Genomic DNA, 24,181 nt, shown 5'->3' with positions numbered 1-24,181 from the left:
AGTTGATGTTGAGATGTGTCTGTTACTTGAACTCTGTGAATCATTTGGGCTGCAATTTCTGAGGCTGGTAACACTAATGAACTTATCCTCTGCAGCAGAGGTAACTCTGGGTCTTCCTTTCCTGTGGCGGTCCTAATGAGAGCCAGTTTCATAATAGCTCTTGATGGTTTTTGTGACTGCACTTAAAGAAACCTTAAAAGTTCTTGATATTTTCCAGATTGACTGACCTTCATGTCTTAAAGTAATGATGGACTGTCATTTCTCTTTTCTTATTTGAGCTGTTCTTGCCATTATATGGACTTAGTATTTTACCAAATAGGCCTATCTTCTGTATACCACCCCTACCTTGTCACAACACAACTGATTGGCTCAAACGCATTAATAAGGAAAGAAATTTCACAAATTAACAAGGCACACCTGTTAATTGAAATGAATTCCAGGTGACTACCTCATGAAGCTGGTTGAGAGAATGAAAAGTGTGTGCAATGCTGTCATCAAGGCAAAAGGTGGCTACTTTGAAGAATCTCAAATATTGTAACGGCAGCCATCCTCTTCTTCCTCTGAAGAGGAGGTGTAGCAGGGATCGGACCAAGACGCAGCGTAGTTCGTGTTCAACATGTTTAATAAAAGACGATAACGTGAACACTACACAAATACAAAAATGGCAAACCCGAAACAGTCCTATCTGGTGCAATGAACACAAAGACAGAAGACAACCACCCACAAACCCCAACACAAAACAAGCTACCTAAATATGGTTCCCAATCAGAGACAATGACTAACACCTGCCTCTGATTGAGAACCATATCAGGTCAAATATAGAAACGGACAAACTAGACACACAACATAGAATGCCCACCCAGCTCACGTCCTGACCAACACAAAAACAAAGAAAACCCAAAAGAACTATGGTCAGAACGTGACAAATATAAAATATATTTTGATTTGTTTAACACTTTTTTGGTTACTACAGTTGAAGCCGGAAGTTTACATTGGAGTCATTAAAATGGGGTTTTCAACCACTCCACAAATTTCTTGTTAACAAACTATAGTTTCGGCAAGTCGGTTAGGACATCTACTTTGTGCATGACACAAGTAATTTTTCCAACAATTGTTTACAGACAGATTATTTCACTTATCATTCACTGCATCACAATTCCAGTGGGTCAGAAGTGTACATACACTAAGTTGACTGTGCCTTTAAACAGGTTGGAAAATTCCAGACAATTATGTCCTGGCTTTAGACCCTTCTGATAGGCTAATTGACATAATTTGAGTCAATTGGAGGTGTACCTGTGGATGTATTTCAAGGCCTACTTTCAAACTCAGTGCCTCTTTGCTTGACATCATGGGAAAATCAAAAGAAATCAGCCAAGACCTCAGAAAAAAATGGTGGACCTCCACAAGTCTGGTTCATCCTTGGGAGCAATTTCGAAACGCCTGAAGGTACCACATTCATCTGTACAAACAGTAGTACGCAAGTATAAACACCATGGGACCACGCAGCCGTCATACCGCTCAGGAAGGAGAGGTGTTCCGTCTCCTAGAGATGAACGTACTTTGGTGCGAAAAGTCCAAATCAATCCCAGAACAACAGCGAAGGACCTTGTGAAGATGTTGGAGGAAACAGGTACGAAAGTATCTACATCCACAGTAAAACGTGTCCTATATCGACATAACCTGAAAGGCCGCTCAGCAAGGAAGAAGCCTAAACTCCAAAACCGCCGTAAAAAAAGCCAGACTACGGTTTGCAACTGCACATGGGGACAAATATTGTACTTTTTGGAGAAATGTCCTCTGGTCTGATGAAACAAAAATAGAACTGTTGTGGGGTGCTTTGCTGCAGGAGGGACTGGTGCACTTCACAAAATAGATAGCATCATGAGGATGGAAAATTATGTGGATATTTTGAAGCAACATCTCAAGACATCAGTCAGGAAGTTAAAGCTTGGTCGCAAATGGGTCTTTCAAATGTACAATGACCCCAAGCATACTTCCAAAGTTGTGGCAAAATGGCTTAAGGACAACAAAGTCAAGGTATTGGAGTGGCCATCACAAAGCCCTGACCTCAATCCTATAAAATATTTGTGGGCAGAACTGAAAAAGCGTGTGCGAGCAAGGAGGCCTACAAATCCGACTCAGTTACACCAGCTCTGTCAGGAGGAATGGGCCAAAATTCACCCAACTTATTGTGGAAAGCTACCGGGAAAGTTTGACCAAAGTTAAACAATTTAAAGGTAATGCTACCAAATACTAAATGAGTGTATGTACATTTCTGACCCACTGGGAATGTGATGAAAGAAATAAAAGCTGAAATAAATTATTCTCTACTACTATTCTGACATTTCACGTTCTTAAAATTAAAGTGGTGATCCTAACTTACCTAAGACAGGGAATTTTTACTAGGATTAAATGTCAGGGATTGCTAAACTGAGTTTAAATATATTTAGCTAAGGTGAATGTAAACTTCAACTGTACATGATTCCATATGTGTTTCATAGTTTTTTATGTCTTCACTATTATTCTACAATGTAGAAAATAGTAAAAATAAAGAAAAACCCTGGAATGAGCGGGTGTGTCCAAACTTTTGACTGGTACTGTATATATATAAATAGTGCTGTATTCTCTATTAACCCACATGTTCCCTCTTTGAGGAATGGGAACAGAGGAAGAAAATGTAAAATTGACATGTTGCTTTAGAAATGTATTTGGCCTTTTATTTCCTAAATACAAAATAGATTCTGTGGTTATTCTTATTTCCAATGTGCTGATTTCCAATGTGCTTGATCAGGAGAGACTAGAATGCATCCTCTGCTCAGTTTAATACAGAGGCTTTCATCCAAGTGTGGAGGTTCTGTCCTGGTCAGTCCTACAACCAAAGAGAATGGGTGCATTTGAGCGGGTGAAATGTATGCAGTCAGTCTGGTGTGTGTGTGTGTGTTTCACCAAGTGAGGAAAAAGTGTAAATGTATCTCAATGTGCAAATTCATGAGTGAGCTTGTGGCTTTGTATCTCATCCTCATTAAGATTGCCTGAAGCTTTGATTTCTGGCATAAGATTTTCTAATGTAACACAGTGGAAGCCCCCTAAACCCCCTGGAGAGAAGGAGACAAGCAGAATGAAATGTCATCTTTACTCTTTCAACTCTTTGAGTGAATCTTAAAACAGGCTGCAGGCAGCTTGGGGCTCTGGCTCTTCTGCTCGTCATTGTAGAGAAAAGCTGGTTTATACTCCCACCTAGTGAGAATGATGAGACATTGCATTTACATGTTATTTATTACATAACTCAGCACTTATTCTCAAAGCGTAGAACTCCTTACAATCTTTGAATCACCATCCAAGATGCATGGCCACAGCCAAAAAGGCTTTTCATCATTAAGTCTGGAGGGTACTTTCACTGTCCTCTCCTCAATCTCTCGTCTTCACCACAGTTGGAGCCCCCCAGCAGAGACTTATTAATGGACATGTTTGTTGTCATGTTGGGTTCGGTGAAATGAAAATATACAGCTAAGCCTAGAATAAAGGTGTCATTAAAACCTGAGAGAAAAACGTGCCCTGGAGGAACGGAAATGAATCTTCACACAGGAAAGAAGTGTGTTTTCCGCTAGAGGGCGCTAGTATGGGTAATTTGGTAGTGGACGAGGGCAAATATTTTTCCTCCCACGTAAAACGACGGCGAGGGTGTGGACGCAGACAATCTGCTTCAATCTCAATCTAGCTAACTCTTTCTGTGTAATAATATATCCTGTTGAATCCATAGGGTAAGTTAAATTCAGTTGTCCTTTTTTTCCCGCTGATCTATATTCACACTTAGAAATCATATTATTTATTGGGTTTGTTTGCTATCGAGATTGCTAGCTTCAGGCGTCCGGTCTGAAGTCAAAGAAGAAGAGGAAAAACGTCTCCAACTGGTTCCCTCCTTACGGGGCTTGATAATGTAACTAAGTATAAATGGTTGTTGAACAAAGTTATTAAGTACATAGTGCAGTAACTAGCCACAGTATAACTTTGGACGTTTTCAGTAGCCTATTATCAGTATTCAAAACTGCTACTAAGTACTAACGCTAGCTTTCAAACTAGGTCGTTAGCCAGGTACCGTACTATATATAGTAGGAGTAGCGGGCCAGCTACTTAGTATAACGTTAGTAGCTAGATATGACATTCATGTTGGGCTGCCTTTGGCCAATGATTCCTGATTGTAGCTGTTGTCAGTGTCTACAATGGAAGATACAGTATTTGTACTCTTTGTACATTATTTTTTACACAATAATACACTTTGCTTGAACACAGTAATTTACACAGCACCGAGTTATATTTTAATTAATCTCAAATAAATCATTCGCCACTAACTACTAGGCTAACTACCTATATGGCTATAGCTAACTAGCAATTATATTTTGGGAAAGAACCCTAGCAAGAAAATTTGCTCTAGCTAACTGTCAGGTACTATAAATTAGCTAGTTTTATGCGATTAGCTAGTCAAATGTAATTTGGAATGCTCCCTGACAGCCACTGCTCATGCCATGGGTCTCATGGGCTATTTATCTGTATACATGTACGATAATATCCACCAATAGCACTAATATGACCATTGCTTGGCTTTACAAATATATTAATCTATGAATTTCAAATCAGTCTTCACTAAACTCAAAATGAAAGTGTATGCAGTTTGTGTTCTTCTAGTCCTGAGAAGCATTCAGAAAATTGTTCAAACAGGGTTTTAAATCAACTCCGAGTAGTGGATTACTGCAGAGTTTGTCATCTGTCCCAGAACAGAAGGTGTGAGTCACGACCAGGCGTTAGGTCAGTGTTTCCCAAACTTGGTGCACGTTTTGGTTTTTGCCCTAGCACAGTACACCTCCGATTTAACTAATCATCAAACTTTTATAATTTGAAACAGCTGTGTAGTGTTAGGGTAATAACCAAAACGTGCACCCTCAGTTTGAGGAACACTGCGTTAGGTAAATCACAAACAACTTGGCTGTACTGCACAATCAATGCAATTGATTCAGAGTTTGACTGGATTGCCCTATGCCTGAGAGGTCACCTGTTGCACTGCAACTAGACAATCCTTGTGCTGCAGTGCTGTGAAACTAATGAGGGCCCTGAAAGCCTGCTGTGACCTTGTCAACGTTTTTAGTCTATAGATTACATTGGTTGGAAGTTGGAACAGTGTTCACTCATGTTTTAGAATGTATTTAAGAACAGCGAGGAATCTTTGTAGTTACGTTCGTCGAGCATCATCCTTCTCGTGTTTGTCTTTTCAGGATTGTGTCACTGGAACTCCACAGTGTAGCTGAACGTCTCCTTTCGGTGTCCCTGACTGTAGCTGTTCTCTCCTTGCTAAGGGACGAATGCACTCCAGGCCACCCCTGAATTCCTTTGGCTGCCTCCCTTGTGTATCCCAGTCCCATCAAAGTCTCAGAGTGTGAGTGTAAGTTAACAGAAGAAGCAGAGTGAGCCATCATGGATGATATTTTTACCCAGTGCCGGGAAGGCAACGCAGTAGCTGTTCGCCTATGGTTGGACAACACAGAGAATGACCTCAATCAGGGGTGAGTCTAACTTAAGTACCTTTTTTTAAATAAGCATTTTTGTGTCAGATGTTGAATTGCACGTACAAGGATGTTAATTCACCTGCTATCAGTATCACGTCTCAGAATCATGCATGTAGGCAGGAGCTTGTGACCCGCATCAGGAAGCCATGTCTCTATTGGACACACTCTTCGACGTTAAAATATGATATCACACCCAAATGTTGGACTGCTCAGTCATTATTCTATAGCGTAATACACAAATTATACAGTTGCTTGATGGATTCAGATATTGCCAATGAATACTTTTACATCTGTTCTTTGCCAATCCCCTGTGATGTTATGACCCTTGAGTTGTGTGCATACAATTAGTTCCACACAGCTGAAATGGGGAAAACTTCCAGGAATGTACAGATACCCACCACATCATCCCATGTACAATGAGAGGACATGGATGTGTATTGGTTTACTCGTACATCAAAAGCTGATGGGTAACATTGCTGGGTAATTGCACTGTCATTGTCTTTCTTTTGATGTGGTTGTTGTTGTCGGACTGTGAGGGTTGTTTGTTGCTGGACTCCTAGCCAGCCCGACTCCCCAACTCTGTGATTGTGACCTGAGATTTGAATCCACTTCTTTCCGGACATGTGACTTGGCTTGGAATGTGAACTTAAAATGAAGCCAAGGATGGCAAATGTCTTGGAAATGTTTTCACATGTGCACTGCCCTGAGAATTAGTTTGACTTGCCATTTATATCAGGTTACTGGGCAAAGACGGAGAGAAGATAAAATAAAAATAATGGGTGTTTCCTGCCTTAGCTTGTTTGTGGCTGTTTTCATTTGACTCTATTGTAGACTGCAAAGCTATAGCCTAGCTCTAATGGTTGCATTTGGAGGTCCATTAGGCTGCGTTTACACAGGCAGCCCAATTAAGACTTTTCCCCCCACTATTGGTCATTTGACCAGTCAGATCAACTCTGAAAAATATCTGATGTGATTGGTCAAAAGGCCAATTGTGGAAAAAAATATCACAATGGGCTGCCTGTGTGAACACAGCCGTAGAAAGCAGGCTACATCATGCGTCCTGGCCTCCTCTCCTGTTTGTATCCTCGGTCAACTCGGTGAAGGGAAGCTCAGCAGGGCTTGTCACAACTGCTGGAACTCAGACATTTCTGGAGGAAGGTGACTTAAAATTAAATTAAAATAAAATGTTTACCCCATCTGTCTTATATTCAGGCCTGGTATCTCTGCGTTCAGATAGAACTATAGAGAGACAATTGTTGCCCCCAGGGCATGCTGTCTGAAGCTGTTTTTCTCAGTCTCATGCAGAGGCTTGATTGTTGTTAAGTACCTTGCTTAGACATTTTTTTATTTCACCTTTATTTAACCAGGTAGGCTAGTTGAGAACAAGTTCTCATTTGCAACTGCGACCTGGCCAAGATAAAGCATAGCAGTGTGAACAGACAACAACACAGAGTTACACATGGAGTAAACAATAAACAAGTCAATAACATGGTAGAAAAAAAGAGAATCTATATACAATGTGTGCAAAAGGCATGAGGAGGTAGGCAATAAATCGAATAATTACAATTTAGCAGATTAACACGAGTGATAAATCATCAGATGATCATGTGCAAGTAGAGATACTGGTGTGCAAAAGAGCAGAAAAGTAAATAAATAAAAGCAGTATGGGGGGGTGAGGTAGGTAAATTGGGTGGGCTATATACCGATGGACTATGTACAGCTGCAGCGATCGGTTAGCTGCTCGGATAGCAGATGTTTAAAGTTGTTGAGGGAGATAAAAGTCTCCAACTTCAGAGATTTTTGCAATTCGTTCCAGTCGCAGGCAGCAGAGAACTGGAAGGAAAGGCGTCCAAATGAGGTTTTGGCTTTAGGGATGATCAGTGAGATACACCTGCTGGAGCGCGTGCTACGGGTGGGTGTAGCCATCGTGACCAGTGAACTGAGATAAGGCGGCACTTTACCTAGCATAGCCTTGTAGATGACCTGGAGCCAGTGGGTCTGACGACGAACATGTAGTGAGGGCCAGCCGACTAGGGCATACAGGTCGCAGTGGTGGGTCGTATAAGGTGCTTTAGTAACAAAACGGATGGCACTGTGATAAACTGCATCCAGTTTGCTGAGTAGAGTATTGGAAGCTATTTTGTAGATGACATCGCCGAAGTCGAGGATCGGTAGGATAGTCAGTTTTACTAGGGTAAGTTTGGCGGCGTGAGTGAAGGAGGCTTTGTTGCGAAATAGAAAGCCGACTCTAGATTTGATTTTGGATTGGAGATGTTTGATATGAGTCTGGAAGGAGAGTTTGCAGTCTAGCCAGACACCTAGGTACTTATAGATGTCCACATATTCTAGGTCGGAACCGTCCAGGGTGGTGATGCTAGTCGGGCGTGCGGGTGCAGGCAGCGAACGGTTGATTACAGAGCACTATGCATAGATTTTTTTTTACCAGCATTCATTGTTTCATTTTAGTTTTGCGTTCATACTGTTGTGTGTACTTCACTGTAAGTAGCCTATGGGATACACATGCATGGATCTATTGTATTTGTGTGAGTTTGCACGGCTAACCTAACACGTGTGACCCTTCTTCATTAGCCGATTGCTTGTCAAGTCCCACTTATCGGTTAGGTTGATGAATAGTTTCCCAATGGGAGAAACACATCCGTACTGGGCCTTTCAGCCCCTGCAATAACTGTGATTACATCGGTCTTATAGCTGACTGTACAAACACCCACATCTGCCCTGTTGAATCCCACCATATCCTATATATCCCTATCCCACACTTTCTCATTGATGGTTTAGTGAAGGTGATTGTGAGCTCGTTTCTCTGTGTGGATGCACAAATGTAAATGCGAGACAAGGACCGTAGTGGAATGCTGAATGCCCTTACAAGGAATAACACGGCAAAAATGAGAATCTGTAAGCCAGGGAATTGTTATGGGCTGGACGTAGGGCGCAAACGTGTGTGTTAGGCAGCGTGTAGACAGGCGGTCCATTTCTGATCTCTTTTTTTCACTAGTTGGTCTTTTGACCAATCAGATCAGCTTTGAAAAATATCTGATTTGATTGGTCAAAAGACCAATTAGTGGGAAAAAGATCAGAACTCAGCTGCCTGGGCAAACGCAGCCTTAGTGTGTGCAAGGAGTTTTCTGCCATTGAAATCCTTGAGTTGGCCGCTTGTGGATTTTCGGGCCGCCTAAGTACAAACAGTATAAAAAATGTATATATTTTTAAAATACATTTCTGGGATGGTAAAATGCTTTCTGTGCAAACGTAAATGACTAAAAACATATACAGTATGTAGAAAAGATAATGGACCTATATTTTTTTGAATAATCTTTGAGAACTAACAATTACTAAAATAGAAGCTAGACAGTCACCTGACTTTAGCAGTATTGGATTTTTTAGCAATGGCAAAATGCATGAAATTGCAGTAAATTTGTTTTTAACAGGCAAACAATTATCTCTGCTCCATGAAGACATTTGTAGAATTGCTGCAAATTGGTTTTAAAATGGCAAGATTTCTCTACACTGCCAAGATGTGGGCCTCTAAAATGTTATCTTAAGCCCCTAAGGTCGATGTTCACGCCACCGCAGAAGTCTAATTAGCGTAATAAAACAACTCGTCTGAAGGTCCCTGGTAGCAGCTGAAAAAATGAATGGAAGTATATATGGAGCCCTTTTAGTGCCAAAAATAAAGGGTTAAATACACATAAAATAAATAATGGAAATGTTTCCTGATCTTTCCTGTCTCTTAGATATAGGACAGACACTTCAGAACAAACTTCCTTTAGATTTTGTTGGGGGACAATCTGTTCCATGTTGTGAATCTGTTATTCAATGCGTTTGTATGGCAGTAAAGCAAACACTATTTTTTTCACGTTTTTTTTTTTATATACTTCAAGGTGTCTTAATTCAATATCAAATAGTAAAATGATCCTTGGTATGACCTTCTTAAAACAATTTCATATAACTTAGTTGATGTGTCTTTTTTTTTTGCATGATGAAATTTACAGACACACAATGATCCCTCCATGTCGAATGAACAAATTTTGTAGCCATTTATAAAATTGTACCGAAACTTCCTATTTCCATCACAGCTATTGTGTTTTTTCTTTTATACGGAATTACTTGACTATGGATGGAAATGTGGTTTGTGTGTTTTTGCAGAAGGAATGCACAGGCAGAGCCATAACACCTTCCTCTCAATCATTCTTCTGTTTCCTGTACTCCTCTCCCAGTGGTATTATAGTGCCACTCATTTCCCCTCAACATTTCCTCATGATGGACCAGCTAATTACAAACGTACACAAATGAGTGACACTTTTTTTAAATGCAGCATAAGGCTATTTTCTCTTATACCCATCTCTGATTTTAACTGAAACTGTAAATAAACATTTTAGAAAATTCCTACACTGAAGATCGAGGCTCTTAAAGATAATATTGGCTACGTTTACACAGGCAGCCCAATTCTTATCTTTTGACCAATTATTGGCAAAAGAGCTGATCAATTTGCCAAAAGACCAGAATTGAGCTGCCTGTGTAAACACAGGTTTTTCAGACGGTCAGTGTATTTGGTCCACTTAGCATAGAAAAAGCCGACACCAGAACATTACAAACGTGACTCCCTGGCTCTGCCCAACCCCACTCTTGAAAATACTGTGTTTGTGTTGTGGTCTGTAGTGGACTGTTCTGCCAGTTTGCTGGGTGGCAAAGGAGTGTGAACCATGGCTGTAAGCGTAGTATAGTCAAAGCACATTCAATAAGTATAATTCATGTTAAGGATTCTTGCTTTAATATCTTCTCTAGTCTAGCTGACTACTTCTGTAGATTTCTGCTGTGGGTGAAAAGCTGTCATTAGGTCTATATTCAGTGCTGTGATATACCATGGTAATGAGTTAGAGGCTCCTTGTTTGGTGAGGGAGGGAGGGTGGGTTGTGTATGGTCACGGAGAATGCTGTTTATATTTAATTCCCCGGGGGAGGTTGGTAAATATTGTTAACCCGCCTAGCCCAGCCCCTGACTGGGCAGATCAGACAGTGGTCTGGGAGGGTCACCAACCTATTGTTACATCTGTGTGAGAGGGGCTGGCCCAGGACTGGGGTGTGAACTGTAGAGCCAGCTGTATACTCCGGGCCTTCCCAGCTCCCACTGGAGCCAGCTGCAACTAATCCTACTGTAGGCTAGTCAGACACGAAACAAGTATGAGATTTCTCAAATCAAGGTCATACCTCTTTAATTGGTAGCTTGACTCTCCTTTCTGTGGCTGTGTGGATGGCTTGTTTCTTGTGCGTTTAACAGTGTGCAAATAGACTAGTGTGAAAGAGTAAATCCGTATCAGCCTATTGATGTGGGCATATGATCTCAGTGAGCTCAGCATAGAGACAGACAGGGTGTAGATGGGGCTCTTCAGTCTACAAAATCTGAGCCTTGTTGGCAGGTGGAACTTCCTGAAATAACCCCACCCAGGGGGTTGGGAGGGGGGGACAGGCAGGAGAAAGCACCTCGGAAGCAGTTAGCAACTTTTGTTAGCTACTTTTCGTCACTCAACTCAGACAACTAAACACGCATTATTTTCTGTGAAATATTCTCCCCTGCAGTGGTGTAGTGGAGGGTATACGCTGTAAACCCACATATTCTTCAATTGGCATTGAGTATACTCACTACTTAATCCCCACACATCGTATCAATTAAGACTGATGGAACAAATCAGAATGTTTAGCTTAAAATGTTCATGGTTAACATTTTAGGCATAGCAATGGGCACACGGCGGTAGGTCTACGCCAGTAGATGCTCCTCAAAGGAGGAAGGGTGAATTTTTTTTATTTATAGAATTTCAAAAGTTATCCTATTTAGATAACTACTAAATATATTCACATCACCAAATAATAGATAAAACACACTGTTTTGCAATGAGGCTACTGTAGACCTTCAACAGCACTGTAGGGTAGCACCATGGTGTAGCCGGAGGACAGCTAGCTTCCATCCTCCTCTGGGTACATTGACTTCAATACAAAACCTAGGAGGTTCATGGTTTTCACCCCCTTCCATTGACTTACACTGAAATTATGACAACTTCTGGAGGATGTCCTCCAACCCTTCAGAGCTCTTGCAGCATGAACTGACATGTTGTCCACCCAATCAAAGGATCTGAGAATGAACCTAGTACTGAAAGCATAAGCTACAGCTAGCTAGAACTGCAGTTCATCAAATGTGGTGAGTAGTTGACTCTGAGAGATCAATACAATAGTTGAACAGTTTTAAAAAAATGAATTTCTTCCAAAATGAAGAAGCAAGAGATTTCGTATTTTTTTCCCAGTTTCACTTACTTAGCTAGCAAATGCAGCCAGCTAGTTTAGCCTACTCAAACAGAGGGATGCTATGTTAGCTAGCTGGCTATGACTATCCAACACAACACTGGAACTCTTCCAAATCATGGTACGTTTTTGGTTTTACTAATTTATTACCGTTGGTGTAAGTGCTAAACGCTTACTGACTGTACTCTAACATTACTGTGTGCTTGTAGCAGGTGAACTAACACGTTAGTTCTATTAGCTATGTTGATCTTAGGTAATATGGTGTCAACGCTGTAAGTTGTGTGTAGCAGTTAGGATATGGTTTGGCTTGGAAAGTTGTTTTCTTTTGGCCTGGTAACACACCTGATGGGTTGTGCATTTCAAGTCCACAAACGAAGGGAAAAGGTCTTAAGAGGAGAGCACATAGATGCAAGAAGGAATAAAACGTGGCTGCTATGAAAGGGAACTGTGTTTACGTGTGATCAAGGGTGTATTCATTCTGCCGATTCTGTTGTATTTTTTTAATGGAAGTGAATGAAATGGGGTTAAACATACCTGAATTTGTCCAATAGAAACTCTCGTTGCAGCTGTTGGACTAATGATTACACCCTAGAGCAGCTAGATACAGGCAAGAATGTGTGAGGCGTTATTGAATGTGTCACTGTCTGTCCATGTGTCACCTCAATCTTCTCGACCTGTGCACCTACGTTGTAAACTTTCATTCATTAGGTTGTAGCTACCTCATGATGGGAATATGGAAAATTAGAGTATCATGTAGTAGCCTAAACCTACTGCTGTCAAATTGAACTGGGTGAATGGAATATGAATGACAGTCATCCAATATGCTGTAATAGAAATAAGGCCATGCTCATGAAGAAAAAGAAAAAAAAAGAATCGTCCTCCCTCAACTTAAACGGCACAATCCGCCACCGGTATACGTGTGAAAGTTCCAAAATGCAATTTGTGGGCAAACACCATTCTAAAATGCGCTCTGTTTATGTGAGCGGTTTCATGGACAGAGATGGAAATATCTGTTAGAAATGTAGAGAGCTCTTATGATGGAACAACTATCATGGGTTGCTAATATGACTAGGAATAATGGCTTTGGCTTCTAGAAAACCAAGAGAATGCATATGAGGAAGCCTTTATCAAATTATTGCCTCCATGTTTCTATGGTGAGATTTGGGCAATAGGGTACTTTGAAGCAAGTTAAGACATGTCTCATAATATGAAGTGAAACGTCCAGGTTTCAAACAATTAAGGAACAGTAAAAATATAGCAATGCTAATGATGGGCCTAACAGTCTTCTGGTGGAGGGGAAGGCTTTCCCAAAAACCTTCTCAATTAAATGTTAACTAGCTACAAAGTAGCCTATGCCTACCTGGTGAAAGACACTGATTATTTGCATCAATCCAGTGGCCATTTCTTTAGCAACCTCCATCTCATGTGCTAGAGAAACCCTATTAACCAAACAACAGTTCTAGGTGCCCCAGCACTGGAATTAACTAACTACACAGACCTCAAGTGGTTTCCTGTTGTGGTTTAAGCATTGTTATGGACTTCGACAACAGAATTCATGTTTTTTCTATTTAAAAGTGTGACTGAAAAAAAAGAGAATCTGAAACCTGTGAATTTCTGGCACAGTTGACACTCTTTTTACAGCTTGGGTTGGCCTGACTGTGAAAGACCAATATGTGATTGATCATTTTAGGTCATTCAGAGGGTATGTCACTGTTTCGCATTTCATTTTTCACGGGGGGTATCTTCGCCTGGTGGGCCATTTGGGAAATGTTTTGCTAAATTTGAGTATACCCATTTCTCCAAGCACCACTACACCGCTGCTCTCTTTAGTGACCCACTGAGGGGTTGATAGGTCGCTTTAAATGGCCTGTATGGACTATGGCTGCACAATTAATTGAATGCACATTGAAATTGTAATATTGACGCGCAATATCCATATTGCATGCAATATTTTGAAATGCATCTCCATTTGTTTACTCTGTTTTTCTTCTCCTTGTGGCTGCTTCCCACACACACCAAGCGCCACCCCCTGTCACTCAGAGTGCAGTTCCTCCTCCCCGCTGTTAGATTCAATATAAATGTGCATGCTGTTCTGTTAGGTCAAATGCGGTCAATCGATTGTTCCAAACTAGAACGATGCTGCTTTCCACTTTACTTCATAATACAAGTCATTATATTTCTTTGATTCCAACAGTTCACCTAAGTGTTTTGCTTCATATTGTGTGTCAAATCGCAATATTTGGTGAAAACAAATTGAAATTCGATTTTTTTGGGGGGGCCCATATTGTGCAGCCATAGTATGGACTCATCCTGAATGAACTCTGCTGGGATCATTGATTTACAATTACTGTCCTACTTGATATCATTGTCTGCTGGAGAGGGCTGCTGTATGAGTACATTGGGCTAAATCTGTTCTGAGCACATCTACAGAAGGTCATCCACCCAGGTTTCTGGATGGTGTGTTAGGGGTGGCCTAACACACACACTCTGTGGGCCTCATTGATGCTGTTTTCCCTGGAACACTGTCTCCTGTGTGTGTTGTTGTGGAAGTGGAGGGTTAGAACTCCATAAAGGGGGCTGTTTTCATCACAATACCCCCTCAGATCTAAACATTCAGCACTTTTCTCTCTGTCGTGTTTCTAGCAAGTGCAGCATGATTTAATTTATACACAGAGCTTCATACATCTCGGCACAAATCATAAGCACATCAGAGCCCTATGGAATTCTTCTAACATTCAGGAATGAGTGGAGAATGGAAAATTTCATCGTCGAATTCCTCTCCATTTGTTGACGGGCTGCGAGAGAAGGAAAGAGGGAGGGAGCTAGTGGTAGAAGGGAGGGTAGTGGAGAAGTTTTGGCGTGTGAGGGAACAATCTGTGGAGGGGGGGCCTAGGTGATGAAGGCCAGTGACAGGATAACGCAGCAGAGGCACGAGAAATGCAGCATGACATAACACATAGCAGCTGGGGAGTCGTGTGTGTGTGTGTGTGTGCCCCTGGTGAAGGAAGTCTCCCCGACCCTTTTAAGGCCTGCAGAGAATGCTTGTCCTGCTGTTGTTTTAGTCCCCCTTTCGTGACTGCCTCACTACTATACGCCAGCCAGCTCTGTCTGTCCCCACTGCCTCACTACTATACCAAATTTTAGTCGTCACGTGCGCTGAATACAACCGTACAGTGAAATGCTTACTTACGAGCCCTTAACCTCTAACGAGTCACCCTCCCGGATCCGGGATCCTCCTCATCAAAAAAGCTGACTAGCATAGCCTAGCCTAGCGCCACAGGGATATCATATAATATAATTTCATGAAATCACAAGTCCAATACAGCAAATGAAAGATAAACATCTTGTGAATCCATCCATCATTTCCGATTTAAAAAAAATGTTTTACAGCGAAAACACAACATATATTTATGTTAGCTCACCACAATAGCCAAACACACAACGCCATTTATTCACCGCCAACATAGCTTTCACAAAACCCAAAACCAAAATAGAGATAAAATGTATCACTAACCTTTGAACAACTTCATCAGATGACAGTCTTATAACATCATGTTATACAATACATTTATGTTTTGTTCGAAAATGTGCATATTTAGAGGTACAAATCGTGGTTTATATTGTGAATACGTAGCCATAATGCACCAAATTGTCCGGAGATATTTTGGACAGTCACGTAATCTAACCAAAAAACTCATCATAAACTTTACTAAAAAATACATGTTGTACAGCAACTGAAAGATACACTGGTTCTTAATGCAACCGCTGTGTTAGATTTAAAAAAAAAAAACTTTAGTACAACGTACAGCATGCAATATTGTGAGACAGCGCCCAACAATTCTCCGCCTTGTTGGAGCCAACACAAACCACAAAAATACGAAATAACATCATAAATATTCTCTTACTTTTGATGATCTTCCATCAGAATGTTTGCAAGGAGTCCTAGTTCCAGAATAAATCGTTGTTTTGTTTTAGAATGTCCATTTCTTCTGTCAAATTAGCAACTTTGGCTAGCCATGTGGAGGGCACATGTCCAAGAACTCTTGGCGCATAGAACGAAAAATTCCAAAAGTCCCAATAAACGTCGAATAAACTGGTCAAACTCGGTTGAAAATCCAACTTTATGATGTTTTTCTCATATGTATCCAATAAAATCCGAGCCGGAGCATTTCGTCGTGTATACCTAACGCATTTCAGAAGACAATGTGAGGTTCCCTGGTGCGCAGTTGAATACTGCCAATAGAGCGGACCTGTCACTCCAAAAGCTCTCATTCGGTCTCACATCAAGCTAGACACCCCATTCAACATTCTACTGCCTGTTGACATCTAGTGGAAGGCGTATGAAGTGCATACAGATCCATAAATATAAGGCAATTGAATAGGCAGGCCCTGACAGAGCCCCATTTTCAGAATTTTCACTTCCTGTTTGGAAGTTTGCTGCCAAATTAGTTCTGTTTTACTCACATATATTATTCAAACAGTTTTAGAAACTTCAGAGTGTTTTCTATCTAATAGTAATAATAATATGCATATTGTATGATCTAGAACAGAGTACGAGGCCGTTTAATTTGGGCACGATTTTTCCCCAAAGTGAAAATAGCTCCTCCTATTACGAAGCAAATAGTCTGGGTAGCCATTTTGATTAGATGGTCAGGAGTCTTATGGTTTGGGGGTAGAAGCTGTTTAGAAGCCTCATGGACCTAGACTTGGCGCTCCGGTGCTGCTTGCTGTGCGGTATCAGAGAGAACAGTCTTTGACTAGGGTGGTTGGAGTCTTTGACACATTTTAGAGCCTTCCTCTGACACCGCCTGGTATTAAAGGTCCTGGATGGCAGGAAGCTTGGCCCCAGTGATGTACCAGGCTATTCGCACTACATTCTGTAGTGCCTTGCGGTCGGAGGCCGAGCAGTTGCCATACCAGGCAGTGATGCAACCAGTCAGGATGGTGCAGCTGTAGAACCTTTTGAGGATCTGAGGACCCATGCCAAATCTTTTCAGTCTCCTGAGGTGGAATAGGCATTGTTGTGCCCTCTTCACAACTGTCTTGGTGTGCTTGGACCATGTTCGTTTGTTGATGTGGACACCAAGGAACTTGAAGCTCTCAACCTGCTCCACTGCAGCCCCGTCGATGAGAATGGAGGCGTGCTCGGTCCTCTCTTTCCTGTAGTCCACAATCATCATCTTTGTCTTGATCACGTTGAGGGAGAGGCTGTTGTCCTGGCATCACATGGCCAGGTCTCTGACCTCCCTATAGACTGTCTTGTCGTTGTTGGTGATCAGGCCTACCACGCCGGCCAGCTCTCGTACTGTCCCCACTGCCTCTCTACTATACGCCGGCCAGCTCTGTCTGTCCACATTTCTACTTCGCTTTCCTTTTCCTGCACACATTCTCTGCCTGGGCTGGGTTCAGTATGAAAAGAAATGTGACATTTTCAGTTAAACAGTTCCTGTGAAGAAGGTTTTGGAGAAACGTGTTCAGTACAAAGCATTATGCAACGTACCAAACGTTCAATCGAACTGAACCCACTAACCATGCTCTCTTGCCTGTCTGTTTGACTGTCATTGTCACTGTTATGGTTGTTAAGGTCATCGCGGGGACGCTGTCATGAGGTGTCACTCCTGTCCTGTCACTGAGGCCAGTCAGGCCACTGTTCTAACATGTGTTTCTGTCACTGTGACTAAGGCAGAGTGGGACGGGTTGCCACTGCCAGCAGCACATCCCCTCTGTGGCTGGCTGCAGGGCAGGCTGAGTTCACATTTAGTTCCTGTTTCCTGGCTGGACGTTGACAGAATTTCAGTATCAGTCATGATCATCTGTTTTCACCATTTCTCTGTTCTTTGCTCACAGCTGTGCATCGCTGCACTGCATTCCCCTGCCTACTGCCTAACTCTGCTGTTTTAACTAGATATGCTTACTTAAAGACACTTCATGTTTCTAGAAGCCATTAGGCCAAGCAGGCACAGGGAGTTTTTGCCTACCTCTCATTTACTAACAGGGTGATGCTGTAAGTAGCAGTATCTCATGTCCTTTAGTACTGAGAATCCAGATAGGCCTACACCATTACTCAGAGTCCTGCTAGGTGCTTTCAGTTCTATACTGCTGTTATATGACAGGGTTATGTGGTCTCATAATTACCCTCTGGTCATTGCTAAATGACCAGGGGCTAGTAGTTTCCTCATTGCTAATAGTAAACAGTCCGTGGTGTGATGTTATTCTGTCCTCAGTGATGACCATGGCTTCAGTCCTCTCCACTGGGCATGCAGGGAAGGACGCTCCAGCGTGGTGGACATGCTCATCATGAGAGGGGCTCGCATCAACGTCATGAACAGAGGAGATGACACACCCCTGCACCTGGCCTCCAGCCACGGCCACAGAGACATCGTGGGCAAGGTGGGGCTGAGTGGACACACTGCACAAAAACTACTTACACACTGCACTCACTACACACACACACATATATACGAACACTTGAGGTCAATTATATCATTGGGTTGAAATAGCTTCTGTTTAGGTTGATATAGCTTCAGCTATAAAAGCCCAGGAAGGAACTTAAGAAACCAGAGTTGATGGCTGCCCAACACCCCAACTCACTGCATGTTTAAGACTTGTCTGCTCTTGTTGCAGTGCTGACTGACATCAGTCGCAGTGCTGACAGTCGCAGTTTCTGGTTTGGTAGCGCTGCATAACCATGGTTATGATTTGGTTTAATATTAGACATGTCACGATACCTCTGGAATGTGTGAGCAGGCAGGAGATATCCTTTTCCAGGCATGCCATAGGTGGATTACTAGTGCCACTGTAATTAATCCAAACAGGATCTGGACAGTTTTTTGTTGTATCTAATCTTGTGGTTCTGTCTCCTAGCTGATCCAGTGCAAAGCGGACACCAACACTGCCAATGAGCACGGCAACACACCATTGCATTACGCCTGCTTCTGGGGACAGGAGTTAGTGGCTGAGGTCAGTATGCCCCCTGGTGGCCTACTCTGGCTACTGTCTCTGTTTTCTGTGTGAACAACAGCTTGTTATGTACCACTGGAGTTACATTGATGTCTGTCTTCCTCAGGACCTGGTGACTAACGGAGCTCAGGTGAACATCTGTAATAAGTATGGAGAAACTCCTCTGGACAAAGCCAAACCTCACCTGCGTGAAGCCCTCCAAGGTATTCAACATCCCATTACTCTGCACCATCCAGTGTTGGCAAGAAAAAGGTGATTTATTATCTGTGTGTTAACCCTGTTACCTAATCAATGCGTGCTTTGTGTTCACCCCCCTCTCAGAGAAAGCAGAGAAATTGGGCCAGAGTTTGACCAAGGTCCCCTTCAAGGACACGTTCTGGAAAGGCACCACCAGAACTCGACCCCGTAAGTCCCACAGCCACAAAGCCATTTACTAGCTGCCTGCTTTTCATTACTACACTCTGAGAAAAAAAGAAGTGAATATCAGGCACAGTTTGTAGGAATGAACATCCAGTAAATGTCCCACTGAGGTCCCCAATGTGCCTGATGACATTTCCACTGCCTTTCAGTGTGCTAAATTGTGCAGAAATAGTAGGTATTTTTGCCAGACCTCGGGCCTTAGCTATGCTCTTCAACTCTGTCCTCTGTGTGTCAATGCCTACAGGTAACGGCACGTTGAACAAAGCAGCGGGCATTGACTTCAAACAGCTCTCCCTCCTGGCTAAGATCAATGAGAACCAGTCTGGAGAGGTATGAAGCTGTTCTACATGACTGCTGTTTCATCTGTTACTGATGTCCACAGTAACGCATGTTACAAAGTGATCAATCTCACACAGCATATGTTTTGTTTTGCGTAGTTATACTGTATATTGTCATATTGTGGAGGTTATGCTGGAACTTTGTCTCAATGCTTCTTTCTTCTTTAGTTGTGGCAAGGCCGCTGGCAGGGGAATGAGGTTGTGGTGAAAGTGTTGAAGGTTCGTGACTGGTCCACCAGAAAAAGCAGAGACTTCAATGAGGAGTATCCCAAACTCCGGTAATAACTGTTTACCAGCTTATTGTTCATTGTAGGTGTATTTTCTCCTGTTGTGTGGATATCATGTCTGTCTTCCTCTTGTACCTTTTTTATTTACTGGATTGTCCCTCATATGTCCCATCCTATATGCATATTTGTCTGTCTCCTCCCCCCTGTCCCTCTTCCTCGGGCCCATCCCAGGATATTCTCCCACCCCAATGTGCTGCCCATGTTGGGAGCGTGTCAGTCTCCTCCCGCCCCTCACCCCATCATCATCACACACTGGATGCCCTATGGCTCCCTCTACAACGTGCTTCACGAGGGCACCAGTGAGTACCACATTAACCTGCTCTGCACTAAAGACTTCCACTAAGGTCATTGATTCATAGAATGTTCCTGGACGTCTGTTTGAAGTGCAGGCTTAAGTATTGGAAAAGAGAGCAATTCATATTACTGTACTAGTTACTAGAGAAGGAGTACAATTTTACAGCTGTTGCTTATGTGTGAAAATGACTGACATGGCTCTGTTGTCTTCTGTCAGACTTTGTGGTTGACCAGACACAGGCGGTGAAGTTTGCTTTGGACATTGCCTGTGGGATGGCCTTCCTCCACACGCTCGAGCCCATGATCTCTCGACACTCTCTCAACAGCAAGAGCATCATGGTGAGAGCTCACATTAACACTACATATTCACTACAGTGATGTAGTTGTCATGTGTTTCACTCATGCTTCTTATGCCTTGGTGGATGACTGACTTTGTTCGAAACCCACTGTATAATGCCCTGATATTCCTTGACAGATCGACGAGGACATGACAGCCAGGATCAGCATGTCAGACGTCAAGTTCTCCTTCCAGTGTCCAGGCAGGATGTACTCCCCAGCATGGGTAGCCCCTGAAGGTACATTACACACTCAGCAACTTTTTCTCTGCTTACCGCTTTTCACCTTTGAGAATGTAAATATTTGCTTTTTGTAACTATGAGGTATACATCTCCTTCAGCTATGAACGTGTGTGTGATCCTCTTTCTCTCTCTGTCCTGTGCCCATGCAGCCCTGCAGAAGAAGCCTGAGGAGATCAACCGGCGGTCGGCAGACATGTGGAGTTTCGCTGTGCTGCTGTGGGAGCTGGTGACCAGGGAGGTGCCCTTCGCTGACCTCTCCAACATGGAGATCGGCATGAAGGTGAGACCGCTGGAGCTCAGGGTGCTAGAAGTTATAGGATTCGTTACAACATAGGAATCTCAAAACGCATGTCTCAGTTTAGTCTTGTCCTTCCCAGTGTCTCTGACATGGCTCTATCTCTGTTCTGCCCTCAGGTGGCCCTGGAAGGCCTACGACCCACAATTCCTCCGGGCATCTCACCCCACATCTGCAAGCTCATGAAGATCTGTATGAACGAAGATCCAGCCAAGAGGCCTAAATTTGACATGATCGTACCCATCCTGGAGAAAATGCAGGACAAGTGAACTGCTTTTTTGCTCTGCCTTGAGCAGAGCAAAACCCCTGATATCTTGCCCCAGATATCATCCAGAGATGTGGTGCTGACCAGTGTTGCCTTAGACCTACTCTCACTACTTACCGCTGCCCTCAATGTCACTAACTTAACCCTCTGAAAACGGCCACAGTCACTTATTCTATTCTTGATTATGATTTTTACTTGACTTATCAAGACAAGTTTTTATCAGTACTTTCATCTACGTCACTGTCTTATCGCGTCCATGCTGGAGCTAAAAATGGACACTTCCGACCGTTGTGATCTAATCATGTGGACTGAGTACAAGCCTCTGACTGAATAACCTGTGGAGGTCAGGATGACAATCTGTCTTTCGCACTGCTTCCTTTCTTTACCTTTGGAGGAGGTCTCACTAACTAGGGGTCAGACACTGTAAAGTGACTTGCAACCATTTATTCCTGATAATGAAAGCTCTTACGAAAACAATACGTTGCTGTATTATCCTGGAGCTTGTCTTGTGGAACTGAGTGTGTACTATATGGCTTGTTTCCTCCTCTATTGTTTCAAGTGCAAGTAGTATGTATGCAAACACGGTTATAGGACTGCTCCTGCTGTTAGACTATTTATCCAACAAAGCATTTCAATGTCCAGTATTCTTCAGGAAGTGCAGGGGAATGAGCGGAACCACTTTTTACACGTGCGCTACTTTGTGTTAATTGTTCATCTTTGATTCCAATGGATGTTGAAAGAGAGAACTACCCTCTGAGTGGGAAGTCAGAAGTATAGTATCTGACTTTATAAGGCATCTGCATACTAGGTTCGGTTTAATCATAGCATAACTTGGTTAGGCGACGGGAATGTCTGCCTTGCAATACTTCATTAAGACATTTGCTTGAAAAACGAGAAAGAAGCGTCAATATTACTTTAGCCCGCTTCAGAAGCCGTACAACAACACAGCCATAATACTTCCTCAAAATTGCCTGAATTAATCTAACATAAATCAAGGAATCTATAATCAATGTTGACCTTTTTGCTGAGGTCTTAGTTGCACAATTTTACGTCTAAGCTGTATGTTGCAGTATTTCTCAAGTTAACTAAATGTGTGTGAACTTGTCTCATAGAATGACAACATGTAATTGAAGAATTCCTGTTGACCAATCACTGATGAAAGGGCGTGGTCTTTGGTTACCAAACTTCAGCTTGCCTCAAGGAAAAGAAGTGTGCTGTAACAGGTGAAAAAACACCTGTCGAATGCTGCTGAACACCAAAACAAACAAAAGTGACAACATTTTGTCAATATATGCACAAACTTTTTCGACTGGGAAACACCTCTGTGCACTGCATCAGACATGCTTACATAGAGAGATTGTTATATTTCATCCACAGTATTTTCTGCCCTCAGATCATTGGGATTTGTTTTCTTCAACTCATCTTCGTTGAATTCTGTGGCTATGTTTATGCCTGAGGCAATTCTCAACTTTTCACAGGCGAGTGAAGATGAAATGGACAATAAGGGGATAACATTAACATTCTGCTATCTGTTACTTTGTTTCCGCTTGCTTTTTGACTTAACTCCCTGATGAGTTAGATCCGTCTTTATTGGCCAATGTTATATTGTTTTTGAACATGCGTTCTTTCTGTGCCTCCACCAGCTTGCTTATTTCTGCTGAATCACTGGGGTAAAAGCCAAAACCAAGCATGTCTTATACAAATGTATGTAATTTATAAGTATATTAATAAAAAAAATTTGGCGTCTAGTCCGAAAGATCTTGTTTTGGTGTATTTCTCAGGCTAGTGCATGATAGTGGAGGTTAATTCATGCAGGTAGGCACAGACAGGAAAGTATCTATGACAGAATTACCAGCATTTACTACAAAGTTTTCTGTCAAATCAAATTTTATTGGTCACATACACATTTAGCAGATGTTATTGTGGGTGTAGCGAAATGCTTGTCCTCAATTATCTGACTTTATAAAATTATGTCTACTATACTGAACAAAAATATAAGTGCAACGATTTTACTGAGTTAACATAAGGAAATCTGTGAACTTAGAGCCTAATGAATTTATTTCATATGACTGGACAGGGGCGCAGCCATGGGAGGGCATAGGCCCACCCACTGGGGAGTCAGGCCCAGCCAATCATGAGTTTTTCCCCACAAAAGGGCATTATTACAGACAGAAATATATTCCTCAGTTTCATCAGCTTTCGGGGTGGCTGGTCTCAGATGATACTGCAAGTGAAGAAGCTGGATATGCAGGTCCTGGGCTGGTGTGGTTGTGAGGCCGGTTGGACGTACTGCCAAATTCTCTAAAACGACATTGGAAGCATCTTATGGTAGAGAAATGAACTTAAAATTCTCTGGCAACAGCTGTGGTGGACATTCCTGCAGTCTGCATGCCAATTGCACGCTCCCTCAAAACTTGAGACATCTGTGGCATTGCGTTTAGTGGCAAAACTGCACATTTTGGATTGGCTTTTTACTGTCCCCAGCACAAGGTTCTTCATATGCCACATCTGTCAGGTGGATGGATTATTTTGGCAAAGGAGAAATGCTCACTAACAGGGATGTAAACAAATTTGTGCATACATTTTGAGAGAAATAAGCTTTTTGTGCGTATGGAAAGTTTCTGGGATCTTTTATTTCAGCTCATGAAACATGGGGCCAACACTTTACATGTTGCGTTTATATTTTTGTTCAGTGTATATCAGGGGTTCCAAACCTTTTCACTTGGGGGGCCCCCCCCTTCCAGCATTGGGGGAAAACATAGGCTAGTTTCTGGACATTTCTGAGAAGTTATAGATAGCTCTCTAAGGTATGCAATGATTAACATGACAAGAGGAACTGATGATGCACTACACAATTTCTGAATTGTACCTTGTG

General features: G+C 42.3%; 1 protein-coding gene across 1 annotated transcript; it reads left to right on the top strand.

The window, feature by feature from the left end:
* Positions 1-3,629: 3,629 nt before the first annotated feature.
* On the top strand, positions 3,630-23,062 carry LOC139548287 (scaffold protein ILK). The gene is made up of 13 exons (XM_071357874.1): positions 3,630-3,761; positions 5,268-5,555; positions 18,094-18,259; positions 18,734-18,829; positions 18,936-19,032; positions 19,151-19,234; positions 19,494-19,579; positions 19,756-19,865; positions 20,046-20,173; positions 20,386-20,507; positions 20,644-20,743; positions 20,896-21,026; positions 21,161-23,062. The coding sequence occupies exons 2-13, from the start codon at positions 5,467-5,469 to the stop codon at positions 21,308-21,310; spliced, it is 1,359 nt and encodes a 452-aa protein (XP_071213975.1). The 5' UTR covers positions 3,630-3,761; positions 5,268-5,466; the 3' UTR covers positions 21,311-23,062.
* Positions 23,063-24,181: the final 1,119 nt, after the last annotated feature.

This window comes from Salvelinus alpinus, chromosome 21 (genome assembly GCF_045679555.1).
Source record: "Salvelinus alpinus chromosome 21, SLU_Salpinus.1, whole genome shotgun sequence".
Taxonomy (NCBI): Eukaryota; Metazoa; Chordata; class Actinopteri; order Salmoniformes; family Salmonidae; genus Salvelinus; species Salvelinus alpinus.
The sequence above is the reverse complement of the archived record's forward strand: the minus strand, read 5'-3'. Positions and strand labels throughout refer to the sequence as shown.

Bases quoted from the DNA above. Each gene is read 5' to 3' on its own strand.
- LOC139548287 (XM_071357874.1), top strand. From the start codon at position 5,467: ATGGATGATATTTTTACCCAGTGCCGGGAAGGCAACGCAGTAGCTGTT. The intron at 5,556-18,093 runs GTGAGTCTAACT...TTCTGTCCTCAG, and splicing joins GAGAATGACCTCAATCAGGG to TGATGACCATGGCTTCAGTC. The intron at 20,508-20,643 runs GTGAGAGCTCAC...ATTCCTTGACAG, and splicing joins TCAACAGCAAGAGCATCATG to ATCGACGAGGACATGACAGC.